Here is a 12911-nt window from a genome sequence, read left to right as displayed (position 1 = left end):
TATTACCATATATTGACTATTCTACTAAAGTAAGATATTGTATCAAGTTCATATACGTGGCACTGTTCAGCCTCTCCCCCGCAATGACATCTCCAGGTGTTCCCGACACGATGACAAAGCAAGAAAGCTCCCGATCTTGGATTAAAAGCTAGAACTACTTAAGTACCTCAAAATCAATTAATATTGACCACATCCTAAGGTCTATTTACGAAGCAAAGACCAGATAAAAAGGTAACTGAATTCATATCGCAATGCCTCTGGACCTTTTCAGCACTTGAGCCCTGGATCGAGAAGAAACAATTGTGTAGCCCAAAAGACCCTCTTTAGTCACCATAGCGGATGCACGAAGGGCCCCAGCGCGGCAAGCCCATAAATTCCAGGCCGGGCGTCGCGGATGCCCCCGAAGGGGCCCGTGACACTGCGCGGGGAGGAGATTATAGGGGCGATCAGGCGTTGCTGGGTCCCGGGTAGCACTGCGGTGAATCTCCCCAACTTTAAGGTACGGGCGAGGCACCAATCCTAGGAATTGGAAAGGGGATCAAACCGACAGTAAAGATGCAAAAATGAATTATCTTCTCTACACATACCAACCGACCCAATTTTGGTGCTAAAACTCCATACAACAGTACAAGTGGCTAGAAAGTGCTCCGGGGGACAATTTTTGTATGGTGCTGGTCCGTGCACGACCAAAACACCATACAAAGTGGGCCACTTTTGCCAAAAGCTGAGTGACATTTCCGTTTTTCGTGGGACTTGGTCGTTGGAAAATCATAAAGTCAACATGTCTCGAAATATATATTTGCGAGAACTGCTCGTAGTTTTCGCCTAAAAGATCCTGGGTTATCTACAGTGTCTGCTCAACTTCAAAAACCCATAACTATAGAATGAATAGCTTCATGGTGGCTTAACAGACTATCGCTTCTTGAAGCAGGTTGTGAACTTCATTGACACTGTTGCATCCCAAATTCAGTGTACCTATTTCTAGATTCGACCTATTCTGATGTGTCTAGAGCAATCATGAGTGGATACAGCCCTCTTTCGGGAAAGCCGTGTTCTCGGCCACCCAAGGCCCCGGGTGCCACTGCCAAAACGGTATTTTGGGACATTCCAGCTCTTCCCTTAGCTACATAATCTAAGGTACATAGTACTAGTTACTTAGGCCGTAATACATGTATGCACCCAACAATAGTGACTATAGCCCCTAGCTATCCCCGATGCCAATCCCTGAAGCCAGGAGGCCTCCAATACAAGACCCCACCGAGACTGCAACGAGACACCCAAACAAACACGAGCGCCCCTATAAGCACTACAACCTTGGAATTAATATTAACCCCTCTGTTCAAGGCCTGGACCTCCCCCCAAAGAACAGCAAGGGCCATCCTGGGAACCGGAAAATTTGATACCTCAGTCGGGCCGGGGAAGGCCTTCCCGCAGCGCGGACGCACGAATACGAAACCCGGAAAGTCTCCAGAAGGAAACTAAGACCCAGTATCGAGGTAGGTTTCAAGCATGCCTTGCAGCGGCCTAGAGCCGGGAGCTTGGATGTTTCAGTTCCTTTGTTCGGGACCTTGGGATAGGGGCTATTGGCCAATCATGGAAATATGGTTTGCCAGACACTTCCGGGATTATGGATAGGGTTCCTTTAGGAAGGGATCTGTTCTGGCTCTTTGACTGTGGGATATTGAATTGTGGTGATCATCGTTAAGTTAATTTTGATTCTGGTTCAATCTTAGATGAGGTTCTCGAGGGAGGGATGCCCTAGATTGCTGTTCCATTGCGGCGTTGGGAGAATCCCTTCTGTAGGAGCTAGTATTCGATATATTCGATTATTTTGTTCTCAAGATGCTAGCACACTGTGAACAAATGTATTCAAAACTCTATGTGTCTGCACTCGACATCTAACGTCAAAAGAATGTGACCGAGATGACGGGAGGTGAGGGTTTCTGCAAAGACTGCGTCCGCGGCGGGTTAACCGCTCAGAGATCGCGACCAGTGCATGAACTGGACGATAAAGAGCTATTGGGCCTGCAGATCAGGGGTACCCTACTGGGGAGTGCATCGATACTTATACTACATGGGCGGGATGGCTGCACTTCGGCTGTACGTGTAGCGGGATGCATGCAAGTCAAACTTTTCGATGGAATGTGGGGTTCATTGACTTAGCTGAGTAAATGTCTCGGGTTTGTTTTGTTTTGTTTTGGTCTACTTGAGGGCTTGCAGACCTTCGACAATACAGAAAAATAGGAATTACAGGGGGTATACAATATAGAGCTTGAGACCATTGGGATAGAGCAATATCTAGAGTTGGACCCAGCAAACACATTGACACATTGACAGGCTCGAAGTGAATTTGTATGGCCCGATCATGAAATAATGAGAAAAAGGAGTTCGATGATGAACCAATGGCAGCACAATGTCAGAGTTACAGATGCACAACATGTGTGATTCGTCTACAGTCAGGGTTTACCTCAGCTCCTGGAGTGTCCGACCATCCAAGATCCATATTGTGGCAAATTGGCATGCTTGATCTGACTAACTTCCATCCAGGCACCGATTTATTTAAGGAATCAAGTTAAAACTAGGAGAACTAGGAAAACTAGGAGCACCAGGGAGAAACTATAGCTCCTCTTCACTCCTACAAAGGTGCAAGACCTGATGTCACGACTAAGCTTGAAAAAAAGCATTAAAGCTACCTAGCCAGCCACTACTGAAAAGCAAAGAAAATAAAAATACAAGAATATAATAAGCCCATGACGTAGTTCCTTGGAGAACAATTTCCGAGATGGAACGTTGTGGCATCGAATTGTGAGGCTCGATTTAACGTTGCTAGGATTGCGAAGAATGTGCAACGGTGACCGAGCAAAAAAGCCCAAAGTACTTCTGTTCAAAGTACAAAGTGACAGAGCTAATAGATCACAGATCACGGCGATCGGCAGCATTAGTGGCTGATCTCGGGAACTCCGCTCCAGACGGCCAGTGATATCTCACATTTTCTCTCCCAGCCACTGCACAGGACTTCTGTACACTGCACATGTAGCATGTAGGCTTTTTTTTTTCCAACTTTTGTCTCTGACAGGCTGAAAATATTCCAAATGTTTGCATGAGATCTGGTGGTACGAAGACCTCGTGTTACTTCCTTGGCTTCTATATCACAGACACACAGGAAAATACGAGAACACAGGAACACGGAGACACAGAAACACGGAGACACAGACACATACAATCCCTATTGTGATGCTTCGGGTTGTTTCTCAGTGCCAATTGTACGGATCGAGTTCCGCGCGCCCTTGCTGGAGGACCCAATCGAAGGGTCCTTGCTGCAACATCCCTACGGAAGGGGACCATGCAAGGTCAGATAGGTCATGATCGTCTGTGCTTGTGTTGTTTACATTGTGCATTGGCATGCATCTGTTTTTCCCGCTAGCCACCGGATCATAGGCCAAGGGCTTCTAGGTCCTCAAGGTTATTTTTGGTATAATTATATCCCCTTCACCCTGGCCTCCACTTCGGTCATTTCATTCCTCATTCCTTCTCTTTCTCCCGTCCTGGTGGCAACTCTCCTCTCTTCCATCTCTGTATTTGATTGCGATTAGATCCTAGAGATCTTGCATACCTCGTGTTACTTCTCCTTTACATTACTCGAGCATACAGTCCCATGGATCACAGAGGTCTTTATTGTCCAGGCGAGTTGGACGTGCTGTATCAAGATCGGAATAGATCAGAGACTACAATTTGTCTCCCATCACCCTCACCTGCAAAGCGAGGATCATCTTACTACCCAACGGCCGGCGCAAAGGTCCTTGAAGAATCAAATCTCGATCCTTTCTACCTCGAAGAGTCATTGGCAGCTACACCGTCTTGGAATCCTTACACATCGGATATGCGCAATGATAGTTTTGAAGACGAAAGCCAATACTACCCTCTGTCCTTGACCCACAACAAGGACATCCGCAATCCATTACAGTACCCTGGACCAGATCGCTCCACACTCGCACAGGTGGAGTTGGAGAACAGCTTGAGATTCCACCGATACACTCCCTCCACGGAGGAACACAGTCCACTTCACAGCAGCCAGGTCTCGTTTAGCTCCGTTCATACAGACAGCACAACCCCCGACTTGACGCCTAGCAGCTCTTTTTCTTCTGCCTACGATTCACCTAGCTGCCCCGACGCCGTCTTCGAAGCTACTCAGCAGCTATACGAGCACGCAAACCAGGTCCAGATCGAGCCTCGCCGTCGCTTCTATCTCCCTGCATCTACACCACCTACATATTCTCTTCCCCCTCCCCCACCGGTGCCTTCGTTGACCCCGGCGGATACCCGTCCAACTACACCTTGCTTCCAACACTCCAACGATTCTACTACTACCATTACCATGGGCTACGAGGACACCACAGGATCCTGCACCTCGCGGACCCGCCGTAGGAAGCAGCCTCCTGCTGTTCTCAACTTGTCGCGTGCCGCGAGTTTCCACAACACATCTCGTCGCAAGCAATCTAGCCCTGGCACCCGCCCTCCCCTGGACGCTTCCATGATCTCCCCTCCGTCCTTGATCAACCCCGTCACCATGGAACCTCACATGACCCACTTTGACCACCCTCTCTTCATCCCCGCCAACGACTGCCCTAGCCCCGTCCCTAGCCCTGTGGCTAGCTCCCCACCCATCTCCCGCCAGTGGACAGCGACCTCAATGGAGCGCCCTTCAATTTCTACCATCGACGCCTTCTGCGAGCAGTCCGTCTGGGAGTCCGACTCCGAGTCTGAGTCTGCTGGCCGTAAGTCCATGTCTCGCCGGCCCATAGACACACTGCGCAAGGTTCGCAGCCGTGCTAAGCTCCGTGGTGCCAAGTCACAGCCCAGACTTCACCAAACTATGCTTGATGGTCAGACATTCGATCAATTTCCGTGCATGCCAGAGGATATTCTGGGAGAGCCCATCCCAGAAGCTTTCCGTCCTAGCATGGACCGACCCAGCACTAGCAAAGATGCCGTGCGGTCATACAATGGCCTGAATACATTGCGTCTCGTTGCCCCCTCCTCCACATCCCTGACTCGCCCTCCCCGCTCCCGCAAGAACAGCAGCACCAACAGCTCCGATGTCGATCGCTCCGCGGCTGCCGCCTTCCAAGCACAGTTCCGACGCCGCCAGCGCTCTGACTCACCCACATACTCTAACAATTCCAACTCTGACAAGGGTGACAAGGAGAAGTTGACTTCGTTCTGCTACGACCAGTACTCCCAAGCCCCCATCAATGGAGCTCGCGAGCAAAGGCCCCTCTTCCAGCGATTCATGAGCTCCCTACGTTCATTGAATTGCCAAAAGCCCCAAAAGTCTCACAAGAAGACCAATGTTACCACCATCTGATGCATTTTCAATCGGCGTTCCGGTTCTCTGGGTTTAATTTTACGGACGAAACCATGCTACAACATACCGACTTTACCAACGATCACTCCAACGATTTCATATCATTGCCTTCATGTCTCCAATGTGTCTCGATGATGACGAACACGTCCACTCTCTAACGCAAAAAATGCTATTCTGCTTCCCGCGCACAATGAAAATAATGAATCTCCAGACCCGAATGTGGCTGGACACAGACGCGCTCAAAGACGTTCTCTGCATGCGCCATCTCGCGCCACGAAACGAACACGATGCCTGGTCCTAGTGACCATGACTACCGACTGATGACTCGATACCCTCGAGCTAACTATCTTTAATTTTCTTACTCCTCTATCTGCATTGATTTTCTTCCATGTCTTGATTGCGCTATTTCGCGTGCTGTATTACCATTGCACTGTTTTATTACGAACTTACTACCAACGGTCTTCATCTCTACTATGTGTGACTGAATCATGTCCTGCTACTACTGCTACGACAACCATTTCCTTCTTCAACCTGTGATCTATAATCCAATATAGAGGAACACGACGCCTTGTGCGAATTGTGTTTCTATGACCCAAAATTCGCATTCTCTGCACTCTTTCTTGCATTCATCAAAAAAATGTTTCACTACTTCATTGCTCTCTGGATAGACAAAAATAGAAACCATCACATTTTACCACAGCCATGAACGATCCTTTGCTACTTTGTTGTCTAGGAGATGGGGACGTTTTGAGGAATGCGGGACTACGGATTCTAGACGATCCTTAAAGGTATCTTCGATACTACCGCAACATCCTTGAGCCATCCACCGACCCGAGTAATGATAAGTATGTAACACCAGCTCCTCTACCAGGTAGATAAGGCAGCTTAGCCTACGCCATGCACCGCGACCCATTGCACGGCCATTAAGCCCTGGACCACCAACAAGGGCGAAGGGAGCCACCAAACCCTCCCCTAGGCCGGACCAAACTTACCCCTCAACTAGCAGTTTTTGACTTCTGCCTGTGAACAGCCGACTGATCGTGAGAACTTGCACAGCCCAACGTGCCACGTATGTAATGCGTCATGGTCATTCCAAATCCACGTCCGCAGCTTCTCTTGCATCTGTTTCAGTGTACTACTATATAGCGACTGGAATCGAATGTCGGATACTGGGTCTGCCAGCATGACACTAACAAGCTGGTTACCTGTCGAATTCTCAAAGTGCAGCTATTCGTATGTTCTCCACAACGGCTACACCGGGGACCCCGGGAGGGGATCCACAGGGCGCGGATGTGGGATGGCCGACATATCGAGGCGTTGAGGTCTAAGTACTTAGGGCTTGGAACGACACATGCAAACTAACACCCATTGACCGACAATTGCGCCCGACGAACACCTCTCAAACAGCTCACACAATTGAATTGTTCTTATTCAAATACTAACAGCTGCATTCCCAGTACTTAAGGATATTTTATACAGGTAACGGATATGACGATGCGTCCCATCCCTTGCATGGGCCGCCCCTCAACGTCCGCCAAGAGCCAACCGCTACATTGTCCGAGACCTTGAATTTCCACCTCGGCTGAAAATACTCATCCTGCTCCGTTTATTCGTCTGCTCCCTGTGTCATACAAGCTTAAATGAAGTCTACCAATCTGATTCGAAAGACTAATCCAACCAATCTTCACCCTCCCCGTCTTCCCCTCATCCATCAATCCGTCAATCTGATATTACACGTCTACCCTCGCCTGCTCCAAGGCAACACGCCGATCTCCCAATTCACTTTGACAGGTAACGCTAGACAGGGGTTTTATTTGGGTCGGCCATACAAATCTCCTCGCCTTGTCCCGGGGCTCTTCCGCTGCGACCTCACACGCAAGGAAAGGTGGCCGATCCACCGGCTTTACGCCCATTGCGTCCCCGAGACCCGCCAACCTGGCGGGTTTCAGATCTATCGGAGTTTGTGCTTTGGGGCTGTAGGATGCTCGATCTGGTATTGCAATCTAGACCTTTCGCCTGTTGTCCTGTAGGTACTTTTGATTTGTGCGATGACAACATAGATTTGACAGGTAGGGCTACAATGTTGTGTGACATGTGACTTATCATTTCCACATCGTGTTTGACAGGCAGGCGTTGCAGTTGCTTTTTTTTGCTCTGACAAATCCACTTCTATTTTGTAGAATGCATTGTAATATAATTGAGTCGTTGGCTGTTCACCGAAAGTCTGGTGAAATGTCTTTGAAAGTCCCAAAGGTAAAATCGGACTCCAAATCCGACCCGCAACACTACCATAGCAACAACCGTGCCGACAGTAGTCTACAGAGACCCCAGCGTCAGTGTCTCAGAGAAGCACGACTTTCTATCCCAAACAACCGAGGACATACAGCCCGGACCGGCCTTCCGCCCCGCCCGTCCGCCGCATCGACCTTGCAGTGGCAGCGGACCCTGTTCCAAGTATTTGGGTACTCGCATCACGGCAGGGATGAGCCTGCAGCGGGGAGCGAGCAGCAGAGACCCCGAGAGACAGTCGACCCGCCCGTCTCCGCGGAAACTTAATCCTGCATTCGCATCTGTAAGACGAGAGGAGACCTCTTCCTCCCCCCGTGCCTGTACCTGGCGGGGCATTTTTATGTAGATCCTTAGACAAAGTACGGCCTTGTGTCGTATCGACGACAAACACACAGCGCAAGCCAAGAGCATGTCTGCACAAATCCAAGACAACTTCAACTGTGCTCCACAACCTGGCTCTCGCCCTTGCCCTCTTCCTTCTCCTTCTCCTTCATGTCCAAAGCCTCCATATTCTCCTCCCACCTCGGAACATCAACCCTGCCCTCCCATTTCGAAACAACAACATCACCCTTCCGCCCAAGCTGCGTCTCCGCCTTTTCCTCCCCATCCTCAGCCTTCGATGCGACCTCCGCTCCAGTACCATCAGCTCCGGCAAAAACAGCCTGCACATCCAGCTCCTTGAGCGCAGTTTCATAAAGCACACGGATCTGCTCCCTCTTCTGCCGACGTGATTCCGAAATTCCAGTATTGCCACCGTCATCTGTCTTCGTAGACCCAGATCCAGATGCAGTAGCAGAATGACCCGCCCGAACAGCCGGCTTCCTCACAACACCCGGTCCACTGCGCTCCTCGAACCCGCGTAGCAGTCCCTCCATAATCCCCAGTGCAGTACCGGCACGCATACCCAGCTGCGCGCCGACGGGGAAACCCCCGTCGAACCCTTCTTGCACGTGTGCGCCCTTGGAGGCGGATGTGCCGTCGCGGTAGCCTGCTGTCACGTGTTGGCGGCGGAGACTGGGGAGGTCGGAGGGTTCGGATGGGGTGATTGGGGTTTTTGATGTCAGTGTGCTTTCGTGGGGTGGGGAGGAGCCGAAGATGTCGTCCAGGGAGTTGTCGACTGCGGGATCGAGTTGGGCTTGGGGTGACATTATTGCTGGAGGTAAATATTCGGAGGAGTCTGTCATATCAATGACCTTTTGAGTGCAGGATTGTGAGTTGAGAGGTTGAAGTCCGAAAAAAAAAGATAACGGGTCGGCGGGGCGATCCGTTGATCCACATCTACATATTATGACATAGGGGATTAGTATCTAATAGTTTTGGTTCTATATAGGATAGTTAAATATAGATCATTTTGGATATACAGATTATTTGTGGACTGTAGCCCAGAGGTTTCTTTGTATAATCTCGGTTTTAGGGACCCCACGTATATATTAAGATTTACAATTTTGACCTATTATACACCTAACAGAAAATATATACCTTTGAAGGCCCGAAACCTGCCCTTAAGATTTTGTAAAAGCCTCGTTCAAATATACTGCAGTGCACTGAATCGGACGGCTCCCAGCTCCGTTAGGGCGTTCATTGAGGGGCGCTAGTGCTCCGTGAGGTGCGCACTAGCCTCGAAGAACTGGGTGCTGTTAAAATACCTCTTAGCTCGACATATATTCCTAGTTGAAACGGCTGAGGCGCATAGTTCTACTTGTTGACGTTATTATGGCGCCTGCCGCCTCCAAAACCTCCACGCCCAACGCCGGCCAGTCATCGTTCACCCCTAGCACCATGGACTGGAATAACTACACTGGACATACCGACAGTCACAACTCCCCCGACGCGACGAATGCGGAGTTCCGCTGTGGTCTCTGCAACAAGGCCTACGGTCGCCGTACGTTGTCAATTTGTGTCCATGCGATCGCTTTGACTAAAGTTCTGACGTGTCTGACAGGGGATCTCCGGGACCGGCATCGACGTCGCTGTGCCAAAACATTTGGCCAGGAACGCCCATCCAAGCGCAAGTCTTGCGAAATTTGCGCCCAAAAGAAGTTGCGTTGTTCATTGACCCGCCCAGCATGTAGTCGATGTGTTCAGATGGGCACCGCCTGTCACTATCCTAACACGTCTTCGACATCTCCAACATGGGTAGATCAAGACACAGGCCCAGAGCATATGTCGCCCTTGGAAGTAATTCTGGAACCAATATCCACAGGTTTTACCCCCGATTTCCCGGTCTCAGCCATGACCTTGCCCGAAGACAGCAGTAGCGCTCCGGGTATGGACGGCATCGCCTGGAGTCCACCACTCAATGATATCGGTTTTATTCTTGATGGAACTGGCTTTCCTGGTCAGGCTACATGGCCTGACCCAGGATCAGGATTCGTGGATTATCTGCACGACCAGACGTCCACCTTTCTTACGCCGCAGGAAAAGTCCAAGGAACCGCACCCGTTAGATAACCATTCTCTATTACTTTCGCGGAATTCGCCAGACCACTCCCTGTCACCCCTATCCTCGTCGGCGGAGAGTAGTCACCGAGAGCCATCCATGGGACGCGACGACGTAGAGACCTCCAACTCCGGTGTCTCCTGGGATACTACAAGTATATTTGCCAGCTCCTTTGTCCCAGACTTGTCTCATCCAGCACTGCGAGATACAACCAGTCTATCTCATGAGCTTTTCGGGATCCTGCGCGAGTATTCTCGAATGATGATACAGCCCAACTTCTGGTCCCCATTCATCCACCACAGTCTCTACCGGTGCTCTAAGGACGGCATGGCTGAGCCCCTCGGCATTGCCGTGGCCTGTGTATCGGCATATTCAAGCTCTGTCGAGTCCAGCGTTGACTTCGTTGACAACATGATCAACTCACAACGGGAGCGGCTGGTCCGCGAGTTTCACATTTACACCGACCGTCCAGAAACGTGCCTCGCCGCCCTGCATGCTGTGTGCGTGTATCAGATCTTGGGACTCTTTGGGGGCCCATCCGTAGACTCCCCCAGGTCGGGTCATAGCACGCCCTTCAAAGATAGGAGAGAGGGACGTCGCGAAGACGCGGGCAAGGCTGCAGAACTCCATGGTTCCTTTTTACTGAAGGTGAGTATTCTACTATCCCTCTGTTGCCTTAATCCACACCACTCATTCGTCGATCACCGCACAGATGACCCGGCGTCTCTGCAAGCTGCACCAAAAAGCCCTCGGGCAAAACGAAGCAGGCTGGTCCGAGTGGAAATTTGCTGAATCCCTCCGCCGCAACGTCTTCTTTGTCCACATCGTCAATATACTCGCCGCCGAAGCCCGGAAGCTGCACCGTGACTATTTTGAGCCGTTGAATGATGGCATAAATTTGCAGATGCCCCTTCCAGCACCGGAGTACATGTGGCGCGTCTGCAGCGATGCAGAATGGCAAGTCGCCCGGGAATACGCTCGCACAACATCGCCTACTCCGGGTACTCTTCAGGACTTACTCGAACTTGACCGTGTGGGAGGCTTGGACGTCGCGTTGCTGCAACCTTTAACAAGGATAATTTTGGCGTGTCATAAGATTCGGGCTAAGTTTAACGATGGGGTAGAATAATGGGCGACAATGGAAGTATATGAGTCCTCTGTCCTTTTCTTTTCTTTTATTGTGTTCCCTAAACCATTGTGGGCTTGACTTTCTGGTTTCCTGGTGCAAGATCACAGGATGTATATACAATGGGGGAGTTCCTATCAATACCAGTCGTATGACGGTCGTGAGATAGAATTTTGGGTTTAAAATATTTACTGAAATTTCTAGATATATACTCATTACGTTATTTCACAACACAACCTTCAAAGTAATATAAGGGAGGGTGTGCAGCCCGGAGTTGACTGTATATATACTTCATCAAAGCGCAAAATTTCCGACCCAACATGCTACCAGCATAACACTCACCATCTACTAGACAGAGAAATAACACCGGTATGTACTTCCCTATTTACAGCTATGCCCGGCGCATTTTTAACGAAATTGACTTACTCATCCTCTACCCACCAGTTCTGGGCATGTTCGGAGGAAAGTGGACATCACGTGATTACTGCCTCGGAAGGAAATGGACGGCGTCGTTTGTTGATGGAGCATTATTGCTTTGACAGGGGTAGTTACTGAGACTGGAGCTATCAAAGGAGCTTGAAAGACCTCTCGCGGATCAGAATGGCCGCCACTAATCCATTTCTACATAAATATGTACAATATATGTGGATATATTCTCCATTCTCCTGCCTGCATCCTAGGTGGTTGTGTTTCTGTTTGTTATAGGCATTTAAAGCCACTCAATTGAGTTCTGGTCGTTCTCCACCCGACCTCAAACACTATGGAGACCCCGGAGTTCAACTCTTCACTCCCTGGTATGAAAAACTTCGCACCCAAGATCATCAATGACGACCACGGTGCCATCCGCAACCTGATCGAGAAGCCAGCTTCGGGCAATGCGTACCTAGCCAATGTCTCCGTCAATTGGCGAGGCCCGATAGTACTTTGAGGAACTAGGCTTTGTCCGCACAAAGGGTCAAACTACCGCAGAGTTTCTCTCCTATGTCACCGATCCTGCTCATCGTGAAGCCACGCCGGGCAGCGTGGCCGCGAACATGCACACGGCTGCTGACTTCACAGCCTTGTTTAAGAGCTCCCCACACTACATTAGTCTAGCCCACGAAATCAATGAATCGTTGTCCCAAGGTCACCCGCAGGCCGCCAAGTCAACGAAAACCGCATCATTCCACCTGTCCTACCCGTTGCAAGTTTGGGAGTGTCTGCTGCGCGAGATCCAGCTCGTGCGTGGCCAGGCCATCATCCACTACGGGAAGTGGATCGCCACCATCATTTTATGTCTCATTATTGGAAGCGAGTACTTCGACGTCTCGACGAATGCCCAGGGTGCTTTCTCCCGTGGCGGTCTGATTTTCTTCGCCCTCATCGTGAACGGCTGGCTCCAGTTCCCGGAGCTCTTTGATGCGCACACGAACCGTCCCGTTCTGGAGCGTCAAGCGGCACCGCACATGTACCGACCGTCAGCGGTGGCTCTGGCTCGAGTCATCATTGACTTCCCGCTGATCGTCTGTCAGACCAGCATTTTTGTCATAGTATTCTACTTTCTGGCAGGGCTACAGGTCAAAGCGGGCAGATTCTTCTTCTAGTTCGTGCTGATCTTGTCCACTATCTGCTTTAGCAATTTGTTGCGGATGTTCGCGTACTGCGTGCCTACTTTGGATGATTGTAAGTATCTCTTCAAATCTTTTGCATAAA

The 12911-nt window shown here is 50.2% G+C and overlaps 5 protein-coding genes across 5 annotated transcripts; 4 read left to right on the top strand and 1 right to left on the bottom strand.

Moving 5' to 3' along the window:
* Positions 1-3655: 3655 nt before the first annotated feature.
* N7517_004700 (uncharacterized protein) lies at positions 3656-5365 on the top strand (the record flags this gene model as incomplete). The annotated part of the gene is made up of 1 exon (XM_056722430.1): positions 3656-5365. One exon carries the CDS (start codon positions 3656-3658, stop codon positions 5363-5365), a length of 1710 nt encoding a protein of 569 aa, XP_056578680.1.
* Positions 5366-7597: 2232 nt separating this feature from the next.
* On the top strand, positions 7598-7921 carry N7517_004699 (uncharacterized protein; the record flags this gene model as incomplete). Its single annotated transcript, XM_056722429.1, has 1 exon — positions 7598-7921. The coding sequence occupies one exon, from the start codon at positions 7598-7600 to the stop codon at positions 7919-7921; it is 324 nt and encodes a 107-aa protein (XP_056578679.1).
* Positions 7922-8088: 167 nt separating this feature from the next.
* Positions 8089-8802, bottom strand: N7517_004698 (Yae1 family protein; the record flags this gene model as incomplete). The annotated part of the gene is made up of 1 exon (XM_056722428.1): positions 8089-8802. The coding sequence occupies one exon, from the start codon at positions 8800-8802 to the stop codon at positions 8089-8091; it is 714 nt and encodes a 237-aa protein (XP_056578678.1).
* Positions 8803-9367: 565 nt separating this feature from the next.
* N7517_004697 (Zn(II)2Cys6 transcription factor domain-containing protein) lies at positions 9368-11222 on the top strand (the record flags this gene model as incomplete). Its single annotated transcript, XM_056722427.1, has 3 exons — positions 9368-9536; positions 9597-10741; positions 10806-11222. The coding sequence occupies 3 exons, from the start codon at positions 9368-9370 to the stop codon at positions 11220-11222; spliced, it is 1731 nt and encodes a 576-aa protein (XP_056578677.1).
* Positions 11223-11979: 757 nt separating this feature from the next.
* Positions 11980-12802, top strand: N7517_004696 (uncharacterized protein; the record flags this gene model as incomplete). The annotated part of the gene is made up of 2 exons (XM_056722426.1): positions 11980-12117; positions 12140-12802. The coding sequence occupies 2 exons, from the start codon at positions 11980-11982 to the stop codon at positions 12800-12802; spliced, it is 801 nt and encodes a 266-aa protein (XP_056578676.1).
* Between the last annotated feature and the right edge of the window lie 109 nt (positions 12803-12911).

The sequence above is a fragment of the Penicillium concentricum genome (genome assembly GCF_028827145.1).
Source record: "Penicillium concentricum strain IBT 3081 chromosome Unknown utg000002l_segment0_segment0, whole genome shotgun sequence".
Taxonomy (NCBI): Eukaryota; Fungi; Ascomycota; class Eurotiomycetes; order Eurotiales; family Aspergillaceae; genus Penicillium; species Penicillium concentricum.
Note: the sequence above shows the minus strand (reverse complement) of the source record. Positions and strands in the feature narration are given on the sequence as shown.